We start from the raw sequence: 15422 nt of genomic DNA on the forward strand, positions 1-15422 counted from the left end.
AGATCCGAATGCTGAAGATATTGCTAAGACAATGGGACTTTGCTATATAGGCATATTTTTTATTAGCTGTTTTTCTTACCTTGGCTTTAGTCCCAATTAACTATAGCCCAAGCGTTTTCATATGCACTGTTTTAGCTTGTTCTTCATGGTGCACATGTGCAGTTAATTTTTTGAACCTCCGGGTACTACTTTTCATTGTGTTACATCCTGCTCTTTGTTTCTGAACTCTGCCTTTCATAGACTGGTTTCTCCCATCAAGCACTGTGGCAGGCAGAAGTGATCAGCATATCAGCTATGTATGCCTTCCTCTCAGTAAATGATAAAATGATGACCAGGACAGAAAAAAAATGACAAAGTTTGGTAGTACGCCCCCGAGGACCTCCCTTCTACTCCACTCTTTAGAACACTTGAGTAGACCACGTAAAATGGCCCCTTCTGATAGACAGGTTTCCTGGTCAGTCTCTCCTATAGACAGAGAATACAGGCAAACACACAGACATTACTAGCCTTTTCTCTACCCTTTAAGAAAACCAGAAGTTAACAGGTCGATTCAGGTCACTACATTTCAAGTAACCCCAAGGTATTCACTCTTCCTCACCCAAATTTGATACTTTTTGGAACCACGTAAAATTAAGGAAGTTCAATCAGACTACCAGTTTCATCATAACATTGAAACTCTAAGGGTTTAATACAACCTGGTTATACTAAAATGGAGACGTGCTCAATAATTTCATCAACTATCAATGTTTAGGGGAAACATACTGTAAAACAGCCTCAGAAGAAACACTTTTAAATTACAGGATCTTGTTACCTGCTTAAGCCCTTCTCTAGAAGGAACAGATGTTTTCACAATATCATCAATAGCCCACCACTGATCAGCAAGGTAAAGTGCCACAGCTAAAACAGAATAAATGATTATTAACATTTCAGTCTTATAGTATGCAATATTACTATTTGGAAAAGCTTATACAGATAACCTTATTAAATACACCCACACTTTTAAGACAATGTGGCCCCATTTACACCATTTTTATTTCACTCAGTAAACATTTAATTACAAATAAGTAAAAAACAAAAAACAAAAAAAAATTACAAACAAGTGAAAATTTTATTTTCTGAAATTTAGTTTGAAACAATTTTTTAAGCTCCTTCAAGTAGCTACTTTTTTTTTTTTTTTTTTTTTGTAGCTACTTTTTAATAAAGATCTTATTGTTTGGAGAAAACTTCCTCAATTGATAAAGATTAAGCAGAAAAGAGACCTGTGAGTGAGTCCTCAGGTGCAAAAAGAGCAAGAATTTTCTCAGTCTGATCTCCACCATAAAGAGGTACAAAGCCTACATTTGACAGGCTAATAGGAATCTGAAAAGACAATTGATTAGAGTAGTGAAGAGTTTGTTAAGAAAACATAGGGCAAAAACACCATGCTTCTACCAAAATATTGAACTTTCTCTACATTAATACAAATTACATAATTTAATTTCATAGAAAATATTTCTAGTCTCAAAAAAATTAGTAATCAGACTTCCCTTTTGCAAGAATCTTGTTATTTGGGGAAAAAAATTAAAGTTTACTTCAATAAATATTACTACTATGCTCTAGCCACACATCTGAATAAAAACAAAGGCATGATACGGAACAAAAACTCATTAAAAAACAACTATGTTTATCATCTGTTATTTAGACAATCTCACGGGGTAAATCTCTCATTTTATGGTCAAAGACATCAGATAGGTACATTTGTTTTCCCTGTGAGACACAGATGATACTTTTAAGATTTTTCTACCTTCATTTATCTGACCATAATTCCCCATTTAGAGATAATATTACAATTCAGATAATTATAAAATATTGGCGGTTTATAAGAATAAAATTTTTAAATCCTCGTGCTTTGGAAGAATAGATTTTAAAGAATCCTTTAAACATCATTTTCTGGAAGAAAACTCTGAGGCCAGCAGAGTGTACAGAACTGGCCTACCATCTATTTCACAGTGGAATGCTAATGATCTTTCCCTCACAATACATCACACTTATAAATTAGAAAGTTGGATAGAAAAAAAGATAATTTGTGACATAAAAATATGTAATTGTTTTGCTGATTTTTTAATTAAAAATTTCTAAAGTCACAAATTCCAAATCTAAAGTAAACTTAATTTAGTTAGCTCAAATGCCATAACCATTCTTAGCAAAACAACTTACATATAATTTTAAAAGCAAAATATAAATATTAAGCAATAACCTGTCTTTTTAAAACTTGATCATGCTGCTGTACTAACCAACCAATATTTACCCATTTTACTCAAGTCTTTGGAGGAAAACTTCAAAGGTGATTAACATTTTTAAATGAAAAATAATAAGATACTGATTTCACGTATAAACTCAACTTAAAAGGTTGACAAAAATCACCTTCGCACACCTTACCGTAATATTGAGAAGAGAAAAACGTTCAGGATTTTCAGGGTCCCCACACCTTAGATCTGACATATAATCTTCAGCAGAATTTTCCAGTTCCTCATGACTGCAATTATCCAGCATATCCACAGGGAATGCCATTCTCTTCAACAAACAATATGGGACAAATATTTTAGAAGACGAAATGTTATCTTCTTTTTACTCATAGAAAAAACTTTTTACTTTAATACCACACTTTAAAAAACCTTTGCTAAGAAAAAAAAAAAAAAAAAAAAAAACCTTTGCTCAGACAGACAACAATCTGAGCCTGATGATGAAAATATACATTAAAAAAAAACTTTGAAATATTCATTTGTACTAAAAATAAGCAATGAAATAGGAAACAATGGGTAATTTCCTAAAATATAAAAATATACAGGCTAAGGTATACATATTTGCATATATACACATGCATTTTTTTTAGAAGATTTTATTTATTTATTCATGAGACACAGAGAGAGAGAGGCAGAGGGAAAAGCAGGCTCCCTGCAGGGAGCCCAATGAGGGATTCCATCCCAGGACCCCGGGATCACAACATGAGCCAGAGACAGATGCTCAACCACTGAGCCACCCAGGTGTCTCTATACATATGCATTTAAGTATATCCTCCTATATCTGTCAACATATAAACCACTATATAAAAGGACAGACACATGGGAACTTCTGGGATTAACAAAAATATTTTACAATCCTATAAATTTTCTTTAAAAAAAATCGCTGAATTGGACAGTTATGATAGATAAATATTATGGCATGTAAGTTACATCTCGTATATATGGATGTGCACATATATACATTTTTAAAGCCAGCATCTTAGTTGGGACACACTAAAGACTTTCCTAGTCGGGACACACTAAAGACTTTCCCACTGGTGTGCCTGAGTGGCTCTGTCGGTTAAGCATCTGCCTTTGGCTCAGGTCATGATCCCAGGGCCCTGGGACAGACAAGCCCCAGTTGGGCTCCCTGCTCAGAGGGGAGTTTGCTTCTCCCTTTGCCCTCCACTTCATGCTCTCGCACATGTCCTCTCTTTTGCACTCTCTCAAATAAATAAATATTTTTTAAAAAGACTTCCACTACAACCAAGAAAAATAAAGACTCTACTACTATATAAAATTATATAGGTATTAGTCAATGCAATTAGACAAGAGAAAGCAATTAAAGGCTTAACAACTCGAGATAGGTGTAAGGGTTTGGGGAGAGACTCACTCTACTTCTACTTGCAAATAACATATTTAATTGAAAAATCCAAAAGAATCTACGAAAAATTATACCAAGCAGTAGGAAATTGTAGTTGAATAGTAGGATATAAAATTAAACACATACATCAAGACTTCATATATATAATAACCACCAGTAAAAGGAAATAATGAATGGAAAAATTAGTAAAAAGGGAAAATAAGATCCCATCTACAAAAAAAAAAAAAAAAAAAAAAAAAAAAAAGATCCCATCTACAAAAGCAAAAATTAAAATAGGCTTAAGTTTAACAACAAACAACAGGAAATCTATTTAAGTCTAAAACACTCCTGAAAGAAGCAAAGTAAACAAACTAGGAAAAGACAAACCATGTTCTTTGGAAAGGACACCTCAATACCAAAAAGATAGTAGCTCTCCCTAAAATAATCTATTAATTTAAGGCAATCCTAATGAAAATAGCTTTTTTTTTTTCCTGAAGCAAAACAAATTAATTATAAAGTTAATTTGAAAAGGTAAATAAGCAAGAATAACTAGAAAAATCCTCAAAAGGCAAAGCAATGGCTGGAGAAAGGTATAAGACTTGTCAGATATTAAAACATAGTCTAAAACTTCTAGGGACTCATGGCTGGCTCAGTTGGTAGAGCATGTGACTCTTGATTTTGAGGTTGTGACTTTAAGCCCCACGTTGGTCATAGGACTTACTTAAAAATAAATTAAAAAATAGAATAATTTTTTTTTTAATGGGGAACGGAGTGTACCCGGGTGGCTTAGTCGTGGAGCATGCAACTCTTGATCTCAGGGTTGCAAGTTTGAGCCCCCACCTTGGGTGTAGAGGTCACTTAAAAATAAAACCTAAACAAAACAAAACAAAACCATAAAACTTCTGTAACAGGCACATGAATACACAAACCAATGTAATAATAAGATATGGAAATAAACCCTAAGATCTATGGAAATGGAATACAGGATTAAGGGGAGCTATCTCAATCAGAAGGGGTAAAAAGAACTTTTTAATAAGGTAGTATTATTTCATCGGTCTTATGGTATGGTTAAATCAGACAATTTCACCCATCTTTGAACTTCTTATATCTAAAATCATACAGCAGGCTTTCTATTATGTCAACTCTTTTCATTCAAGGTTATTTCTGTGAGAAATAGCAGCAGTTTTGGTGATGCCAGTTAATTTGTCCCCTTTTATTGCTATGTAGTATTCCATCATACCCAAATACAGTTTATTTACCTATTCTCTTACTGATGGGCAGGTGGGCTGCTATGAGCGTTTGGGCAGGAGTATTTTGGCACGTATAAATGCATTCATATGTGCTAGGTATGTATATCCACACTTAACCAATCTTACTAAAAGTAGGATGAGAACTCCTATGCATCCTCATGTGATATGACAAGAAAACTGGACCCAAATCTAACCAAATCATTAGACAAATGTGAAATGAAGCCTTACGTATATGGTCAGCCAAATTTAGAACTCTGTTTCTACAATAAATATACAGTATGGAGTTTTACAAAAAAAAGGTGAACACTAATGTAAGTTAAACGAAACTTCAGAGACGTATCAGATGCATGGAGAGGATCCTGATTTGTGTACTCTTTAAAATGTCCATCATAAAGTTAAATAAAAACCTACAATCTACATCAAATACCAAGCTACTAGTTCTTAAAAGAGTATATATAAAGCAATATAGATGATTTTGCTTTAAAAATTCCCTATTTGGGGGGTGCCTGGGTGGCTCAGTCAGTGAAGTGTCCGACTCGACTTCAGCTCAGGTCTTGATCTCAGGGTTGTGAGATCAAGCCCCGTGCTTGGCTCCACACTGCGCTTAGAGCCTACTTAAAAATATATAAATACCTAAATAAAATAAAAATTCCCTATTTTGTATTTACCCAAAATAAAAACTGGGGAGCAAGAACAGCTATATTTGTCAATAACCTCTTCAGTTTTCATAAAGGAAAATTCAAAAAGGGAAAGAAAGGCAGAAGAAAAGCAACTGAGAAAAGCAAAGTTACTTTTCTCTGAAATGACCTTCAAATCCATTTTATCACAGCAACAGTATTAGACAGGAATTGAATATCTGGTGGAAATATAACAAACACATAAAAGGACATACACGGTAACAGTTATAGTTAAATACAGTTTTCTGGGGTAGCCTGGGTGGCTCAGCGGTTTAGTGCTGCCTTCAGCCCAGGGCATGATCCTGGAGACCCAGGATCGAGTCCCACGTCGGGCTCCCTGCATGGAGCCTGCTTCTCTCTGCCTCTCTGTGTCTCTCATGAATAAATAAATAAAAATATTTTTTAAAAATACAGTTTTCTGAATTTGGAAGATATGGTGATAATGAGATAATCTGAAATATTGGTCTTAGGGACTTTAAAACTTGGTGTACATATGACTGGGAGCCTAATTTTATTCAAATAATGCTGTGTGTATATGTGGCTTGGTTGGATCTCTCACTTCAGCTCAGGTCGTAATCTTGGGGTCCTGGGATCAGACCCCACGTTGGGCTCTGAGAAGTCTGCTTCTCCCTCTCCCTCTGACCCTCCTCCTACTTGTACATGGTCACCCTTGCTCTCTTTCACAGAAAAACAGATAATTAAAGGGGCTCCTGGGTGGCTCACTTGCTTAAGCATCTGCCTTCGGCTCAGGTCATAATCCCAGACTCCTGGGATGGGGATCAACACCCACGTGAGGCTCCCTGCTCAGCGAGGAGTCTGCTTCTCCCTCTCCCATTGCCCCTTCCACTGCTCTTCTCTCTTTCTCTCTGTCTCTCTCTCTCTCCCTCTCCCTCCCACTCTAATAAATAAAATCTTTAAAAAATAATTATAATAAAATAAAACCTAGAAATAGAACAAATTCAGCCCCTCTGTTAGTAACCATAAATGTCTAAATAAAAGCAGAAAGAAAGAAAAATTTGCCAAACTACTGATGAAAGCTGTACCACAAGACTTCTAGCCAACTTACGAAAATGGAAAAAAAAAAAAAAAAAAACCCTTTATGTTTCAAGAGAGATCAACCAGGAGCTTGGGTAAGTAAGAGTAAGGAAAGGCTCAATAAAATAAAATAGCAGCTCTACTGTGAAGGCAGCTTACTTTTTAGTTTGAGTAACTCTTTTCATCTATATCAAACTCAGTGTATAACAGCAAACTAAAGTAGTGGGAATTCAGGTCATGATCTCAGGGTCCTAAGATCAAGCCCTAGGTGGGACTCTGCACTCAGCGGGGAGTCGGCTTCAGAATTCTCTCTCTCCCTCTGCCCCTCCCCTCTTCTCACTCATTCTCTCTAAAATAAATCATTCTTTTAAAAAAAATTTAGATCAAACTAAAAACACAAGATAAATGGTGAGTAGTGATAAAAGAAGCACTAGTTAAGAGAATGTATCAACTGTTTTTACTCTCTTATAGAGAAGACCCCAGCTTTATATCCAAGCAACACATTAAGAGATTTTTAATATACCATACCATACCACTGACTACATGAAGCTCAGGAAAGATTACCATTACCCTTAAACCAACTCAAAAGACTCTCTTGAAAATTAACAGCCACAACAAGCTATGAACGAATATATTTAAAAATTTCAGTTGCTGGCAATGCCTAGGTGGCTGTCAGTTAAGCATCCGACCCTTGATCTCAGCTCAGGTTTTGATCTCTGGGTTGTGAGTTCAAGCCCCATGCTGGGCTCTACACTGGATGTGGAGGCTACTTAATTTTTTTTTTTCATTTGCTGGGGCACCCCGCTGGCTCAGGAGGCGAAGCATGTGACTCTTGATCTTGGGGTTGTGAGTTTAAGCTACACCTTAGGTGAAGAGATTACTTAAAAATCTTTTTTTTTTTAAGATTTTATTTATTCATTTATTTAAGAGAGAGTAAGTGGGGGAGGGGCAGAGGGAGAGGGACAGGCAGATACCACGCTGAGCGCAGAGCCTGACTCATGGCCATACCATGACCCTGAGATCAAGACCTGAGCCAAAATCAAGAGTTGGATGTCCAACCGACTCACCCAGGTGCCCTAAAAAGATTTTAAGTTTTTTTAAATAATAAGAATTTCATTTGCTGACAGTAATCATAATCTATAGGATGAAACATAATGTTTAAACCCTGCTGACAAAACTTGGTCTATAAAAAGCACAGTTGACTCTCATTCTCTGTCAAATAAATAAAATCTTTTTTTAAAAAAAAGCACAGTTGATTATAAAATCATACAAAAACATGACATTCTAGATCATACAAAATGGACATAGAAGGAAAAATAGTCTTGACAGAGAAACAAGCTTATAAGCGATTTTCTTTTTCATCTGCTGTTACTGTAAAAAGATTTCAAATGCTAATGTCATGTTTTAAGTACATTTTTTTTTGTTACATTACTGAAAAGAAGACAATTCTGTTACACAGGCAAAGTAGGTGATCTGAATAAAGAACCCATTTCGGGGATCCCTGGGTGGCGCAGCGGTTTGGCGCCCGCCTTTGGCCCAGGGCGCGATCCTGGAGACCCGGGATTGAATCCCACGTCGGGCTCCCGGTGCATGGAGCCTGCTTCTCCCTCTGCCTATGTCTCTGCCTCTCTCTCTCTCTCTCTCTCTCTCTGTGACTATCATAAATAAATAAAAATTTTAAAAAATTTTTAAAAAAAAGAACCCATTTCGCAGAGCCCAGAATAATTTTAGGGCAGTATACAGTCTGAGATGAGAGGTCTTGGTTTCTTACCTAATATGCTTCAAGTAAGAGTGAAATGCAGGCCCACCCACTAGTCCACAGCAGATTAAGCCTGAATAGGAGCTGGTCTCCCTAAACCATTGATCAGTTCTCTACCCTGGTGTTGTCCAAGCTTCAATAATGCATACTACCATGGACATTTTCCTAGGGTGTTAAGTGCCTATATCACTATTTAATATGTTTCTCAAGTCACTTCTCTTTTTAATTTTCTTTTTTTTTTAAGTAAGTTTTGAACTCACAACCCCAAGATCAAGAGTCAAATGTTCTACCAATTGAACCAGTCCAGTCAAATGCCCCTCAATTCACTTCTTTAAAAATACACACATACGTCTCTCCATCTTCTTTTCTTCCCTCCTCTTTTTTAAGTTGGTAAAACATGCATATAACACTTACCATTTTAACCACTTCTAGATTTACAATTCTTAGCAGTAAGCACATCCATACTATTGTACCACCATCATCAGTCTCCATTTCCAGGACTTTTCTTTACCATCCCAAACAGAAATTCTGTACCCGCTAAACAATCATTCCTCATTCCCTCTTCCCCCATCTCCTGCTAACCACCATTCTATTCTGTCTCTATGAATTTGCCTATTCTAGGAACTTAAGTGGAATCAACAACAATTATCCCTTGATGTCTGGCTTATTTCACTTACCATAATGGTTTTAAGGTTTATCCATGTTGCAGCTGGTATCAGAATCTCAGTTTACTTTTTTAGAAACATTTACCCTAAACTATAAAGTCACCAAAGTGACATTAGATTATACATTTTCCTAGTCAGCATTAAAATTTCTAACTACCATCATTTAAATGTTCATATGAATACTCCTAGGGGTACCTGGGTGGCTCAAGTCTGTTAAGTGTCTGCCTTTAAGTGTCTGCCCCTAGCTCAGGTCATGATCCAGGGTCCTGGGATTGAGCCCCGGGGCATGCTCCCTGCTCAGTGGGAAGTCTGCTTCTCCCTCTGCCCCTCCTCCCTGCTCATGCTTGTGGTCTCAAAAACTAACTAAATAAATAAGTCTTAAAAAAAAAAAAAAAAAAAAAAAAAAAAAAAACCTAAATCACCAGTATTATATCAGCACATTTTAGAAAATATTGCACTACAGGTATAGGCGTGCATACCAGAAGGAAGGTGCTATTACAAATCAAAGGCAATTAATTACAAAATGACTAAATTAATTAAAGTGTAAAAACGGGGATCCCTGGGTGGCGCAGTGGTTTAGCGCCTGCCTTTGGCCCAGGGCGCGATCCTGGAGACCTGGGATCGAATCCCACATTGGGCTCCTGGTACATGGAGCCTGTTTCTCCCTCTGCCTATGTCTCTGCCTCTCTCTCTCTCTCTCTCTCTCTCTCTGTGTGACTATCATAAATAAATAATAAAAAAAAAAATTAAAAAAAATAATAATAAAGTGTAAAAACGGAAATTCATTATCTTTCATTCTTTAATCGATTTAGATGACCATTTTTAAACAGAAAAATAATTGCTTCTGGGCTTATTATTAAAGAATATTCACATACACACACACACACACACACACAAAATGAAACAATTGTTTTCCTGCAGTCCAACAATTTAAAAACTTTGAAATTTGCATAAAGAGCATTACTGGGAAGAGAAACGTTGCCAAGAAGTTGTAATTTATGAATACGGTTTAAAAACAACTATAGCATCATAGTTGTTAAAATGAAAAGAATTAGCAAGTATTTCTCTAATTCCAAAGGCCCAGAGACACACACATACACACATCCCCCTTCTAAAATGTTTATGAGTTGCAAATCTGTTCTTAAATCCATTACTTTTATTACTAGTTGCTCTTAGTGCTCAATTTTATTGGCTAAATAATCACCTAAAAGTAAGTAAATGAAGATTAAATAACTAGAAGTTATTATAAACCAGTAAGTTAACAGCAGCAGGTAACATTTACTGAGAAATGACCATATATCAGACTTTTAAGAGATGGCCACATTAAAAATATAGTGAGATATTTCTATTATCCCCTGTATATTGATGAGGAAACAGAATGTCCTTACCACTACTGAGGCTAAAATAATAGAAATCCAGACAATTAAATATACCTTCCAATATAATTATTTTTACTCAGTATGCAAAATCATATTTGTCATGGTTATGTGACATCTCCTTTTGTAAAATATTGCTATAATTCCCTTGTTATTAAATATTCTATTCACATATTACACGAGAAAGAGCAACTGGAATTGGAATTCTATGCACAACCCTGGTTCTTGGGTCAGCTCTACCACTAGCTAAGTCAGTGACCCTGGGCAAGTTACTTACCCTCTTTAAGCTTCTGTATTCTCATTGGTAATGTGATGCAACTGGACAGGATAATCCTAAGGACCTTTTCACCTCTAAAGGTTTGTAATGGCTTCTAAAAAAAAAAATATACTGGTGAACTTACAACTGTAAACTACCAGCCTTATGGTGGTTCTGCCACAGTTTAGCAAGAGAAAAGTGGTAAAGCTCTAAAGAGAAATATAGGTTGCTATGATAAATCACTTCTTCTTCTTTGTTTTTCAGCTTCTGTTCTGTGTTACATAACTGTAAAGCTGTCAGATCAAATTTTGTCAAATACTTTAAGCTCTACCCATGAGATAAACCAAAAGGGCTAACTAGATTCTACATGAATGAGAGAGCTTAGTGTTGCCTTAAGCAAACTAACTCATCAAAAAATTTGCGCAGAATGAATAATGAAGTGTAAAAAGTGTCCAAATTAATTTATAAATTAAGCAAATGTTCTGCTCATTAATCCTGACTAACTTGTATAAAAACACAATACTAATACCTCTTACATAAGAATTTTAAGATGCTCAGCTGCTTTTTCCCATACATCTTTTAAAAATTCCACTCCTTTCTCCTGAAAAATCATATAACTATTTGAAAGAATGAATGTTCATAGGAAGAAAATATGAGAATGAGAAAACAAATTCCTATTATTGTGATTTTTTCCCTATTAAAGGTTAATTATTAGATGTCAACTACAGGGCAGCCCCGGTGGCGCAGCGGTTTGGCGCCGCCTGCAGCCCGGGGTGTGATCCTGGAGACCGGGTATCGAGTCCCATGTCAGGCTCCCTGCATGGATAAATAAAATCTTTAAAAAAAAAAAAAAAAGATGTTAACTACACTCTTAAAAACAAAGAATGTATTTTATAAATTCGTTTCCTAAATTTTCAAGATTCTTATAGATTATTATGATCATTTGGAGACTTTAGGGGGAGAGGAATATTTTTAAAATATGGACATTTTAGAGCTGAAAGAGTTCTTAGGAAAAAAAAAAAAACAACAATTATCTCAACCGATCCAAGTCGTGATCCTACCTCTCCTGATTGTTTCTCCAACACTGAAAATGGGTTAGGTATCCAGGCAACATAATTGGTAATGCTCTCAAACTTTTACAGAAAAAGCCTGTTTCTGAACCTTATTTTGATTCTTCTCTGATTGTTCCATTTTCTCTTTTCTAACATCATTTTTTCCCTAACTAACCTAGTCCCTGTATTCCATTAGCTCAATGATCTCTTTATCTTACCCTTTATTCTTCTACTCTTCCTGCTCTACAAAAGACCCTAAACCCTACCTTTATCCTTCTCCAGTGTTAGAGCTGAGATTCTGAATATGATAGAATAAAACTAGTGAATAAACTGCTCCAACCATTAAATCTCAGGTTGGCTCCATGCTTCTCACAAACCCTCTCCTGTTCTCGGAGAAAGAAAAAAGATTTGATCACTTGTGGGTGAGGACTGCCTATACATTTAAGGCTAACAGAGCAGGAAGTTAGAAGGGGAGTTCATGCCTGTTGCTTGTTTTAAGTAGGAAGCAAAATCAGCTAATTTGTTCAAGGATACATTCTGGTAAAGTGGCAGAACTAGTATTTGAATCCATGCAGTCTGGCTCTGATGTCTATTCTTTTTACCACAACTCTATGTTTAAAAGTAGAGCATTAAAAAATAATAAAATAAAATAAAATAAAATAAAATAAAATAAAATAAAATAAAATAAAATAAAATAAAATAAAATAAAATAAAATAAAATAAAATAATAAAATAAAATAAATAAAATAAAATAAAAGTAGAGCATTTTAGGAGTCCTGCAATGGTTAAAGACTGCTTACACCTATCAGAAGTCTTACACAGTTTCTAAGAATTTAATTCTCTCTTCATATTCAGGAAGATGGTCCTAGATCTAAGACATCATTTAAACAAGGAAGTACAATCTCGGGTGGCTCAGTGGTCGAGCATTTGCCTTTGGCTCATGGCATGACCCAGGAGTCCCAGGATTGAGTCCCGCATCAGGTACCCACAGGGAGCCTGCTTCCCCTTCTGCCTCTGCCTGTCTCTCATGAATGAATAAATACTTTTAAAAAAAGTGCTCTTTCTCTTGGATGCATCTGACTGACAAAATTTAGTTTACCTGCCTGCCTCCAATCAGCAAGGGAGCGAGAATGTGATGGGGTGGGGGGAGGTCTACCTTGGAAAGGCAAAACAGAACCCATAAGGCTAAATTGTTATCTTACTATCTATACACTTTGAGCAAGATCTAGAGAGAGCTACTTAACTACTCAGATACATATGCAAAGAAGTAGAAATGTGCTTATAACTGAAGGTTCCACTTGACTATTGTAGTGCAAAAAGGAATACATTTGCCTCTAGAAGATGCCAGCTACTCTAGTACTTCATGACCCAGATTACTGAACACTATTTATAATCTCCCAGAAGCAGTTTCCAAACTCAGGGGGAAAAAAAACAAAATAAACAAAACCAAAATAACTATTTAGATGAATACATCATAAAATTTTGTCTCTCTCAAAACAAAATCCTTTTACCTGGCTTCTTTACCCCGTAACAGATCTAATTTTATAGTGCTTCATTAAAGTTAACAGGAATTTGGCACAGTAAAACTCAAGGACACAAGCAATTATTAAAAACAGGAGTCTCAACAATATGTGCAATGTTGTAGTAGATATCTTCAACATAAAGTATCACAGAGGCTTATCTCATTTAGAACCATAAAGTCTGATGTTTTCACTTTAAAGGAAATACATCTAGCCCAAAACAATAGCAAAAACAAAACAAAACTTGGTGCTTAATTTTGGCATACGATTTATGAAATATTCTGCTGATTCACGATCACCATGACCCACCCCACTGCCGAATATTTTCACTACACAACTAAGAAACATAATCAAGGGTTGCCACTATGGGCAGAGATTAATACCAACTTGGAAAAAAAACAGATTCGGAACGCAGGCTCCCCATACCTCCTTCCCTTTCAGGCTTCTCCAACTCTGCACTTCCATCCATGGCCCCAAACACCTGTTCTTGCAAATCTCTTGCAACCACAGGTGGGTTTGCTCACCCAGATTGAGAAAACTTGTTTTCTTATCTCTCACTGGCAATAAGCCTTCAGAGAAAGAGGTAAGTAATAGTAGTAGCCTTCTTACCTGACTTCAATACGTATTTACTAAATAAATGAATGAGTGAATGAATAAAAGTTTGTATAAACAAATCACACGGTGCTAGGAGGAAGAACTGCCGCAGATGATACATGTAAGGTTTTGCTGCTAGATGAAAAGCAGTACCTGGAACTTCAACAGGCAGGGACAGAGGGGGAAACGCTCTAAAAAGATGGAGCACACTAAATGGAAGCCAGAAAGCAAGCTGAAAACGGCAAGCAGTTGGATTTACCAAAAGACATAAAGTATATTAAGAGAAATACTAGTAGGAATGCAAGAAAAATCCACTGAAGACAGAACATAAAAGTGCAAGAATACCATACTAAAGAGCTGGAGTTTACTTGGGATGCAGGAGGCAATTTAAGGATTTTGAGCAGGAAAGAAACATTCTAGCATATGCTTTCAGATAATCTGTCCCACAGCTGTACATAGGATGGATTAACAGAACTGAAGGGAGACAAACTGAGAAACTCTGAGAAATACCTTGTGCATACTTCTTTTAATATACTTAACACATTAACATGTGACCTTTCTTCATCTGTCTATACTGTCACGTTCAGAACTCCACGGAAGTATAATACATTTGGGTCAAATTATTTGCCGTGTCTTCTAACTAATAACTTATGTGTTTATACTTGATTACTTGAAGAAAAAAGATAGGAAAAAGAAGTCTTAATTTACAAAGGAGTAGTATCAAAAATTCATTTATAATTATTTTTTAAAACTCAAACATGATTTCCAATGATGACAACAGAATTACCCTTTATGGCTTATTTGCTTTGCACCAGGTATGATGCCCTACACGTTATCTCGTTGATTCCTTCAAATGATTCTACAAGGCAGATATTCTTCGTTTTTTTATTTTTTTAAGATTTTATTTATTTATTCATGAGAGACAGAGAGAGAGAGAGAGAGAGGCAGAGACATAGATGGAGAAGCAGGCTCCCTGCAGGGAGCCTGATGCGGGACTCAATCCCAGGATCCGGAGATCACAACCTAAGTCGAAGGCAGATGCTCAACCGCTGAGCCACCCCGGCATCCTGAGGCAGGTATTCTTAACACGCAGTCTCCCAATAAGGAAACTCAGGTTGAGTAAGTTGCCCAAAATCACACAGCTAGTAAGTGGCAAGCAGGCTCTATATTTAGGCAATCTGTCTCCAAGGGATTTAACCTGGAGCCCAGATTCCCAGGTCAAGACAAAAGGCCAATATAATCCAGGATGTATCTCATCACACAAGTATCACTGAATACATCAAACATATTGTGTAGTCACTCCTTAGGAGTTAGATATTTTAAATCTTGTAAAATCTTTTCTTCAGACTTTAATGCCTGTTCTAATAACTATGGTCCACTGTCTTCAGAATTTTTAAATGGTTATTACACGATACAAAGCAAACTTTATTATTATAAAGATTCTCTGCTTTATTCATAATCAGGACAATGCAAATTGGGACCACAACTAAATACCACTTTGTACCCACTGGATAAGCAAAAATTAAGGAATCTATTAAGTGTGGGTAGTGAATCAATAAGACTATTTAGACATACTGGTAAGAATGCAAATGGGTTCAAATACTTGAGAAATAA

General features: G+C 36.1%; 1 protein-coding gene across 7 annotated transcripts in view; it reads right to left on the bottom strand.

The window, feature by feature from the left end:
* FAM169A (family with sequence similarity 169 member A) overlaps positions 1-15422 on the bottom strand; it is a 62253-nt gene that overhangs the window by 39950 nt on the left and 6881 nt on the right. For 3 of the 7 annotated variants that reach the window (XM_038530863.1, XM_038530858.1, XM_038530860.1), the window contains exons 2-5: positions 10664-10757; positions 2419-2553; positions 1260-1359; positions 812-897 (exon numbers count right to left, since the gene is read on the bottom strand). In XM_038530863.1, the coding sequence (XP_038386791.1) occupies positions 812-897; positions 1260-1359; positions 2419-2550 (318 nt within the window). In that variant the 5' untranslated portion in view covers positions 2551-2553; positions 10664-10757. Of the gene's footprint in view, positions 1-811; positions 898-1259; positions 1360-2418; positions 2554-10663; positions 11364-15422 lie in introns of those variants that run through there. The other 4 variants (XM_038530861.1, XM_038530862.1, XM_038530859.1 and 1 more) reach the window with 3 other exon arrangements.

Source organism: Canis lupus, chromosome 2 (genome assembly GCF_011100685.1).
Source record: "Canis lupus familiaris isolate Mischka breed German Shepherd chromosome 2, alternate assembly UU_Cfam_GSD_1.0, whole genome shotgun sequence".
NCBI classification, from domain to species: domain Eukaryota; kingdom Metazoa; phylum Chordata; class Mammalia; order Carnivora; family Canidae; genus Canis; species Canis lupus.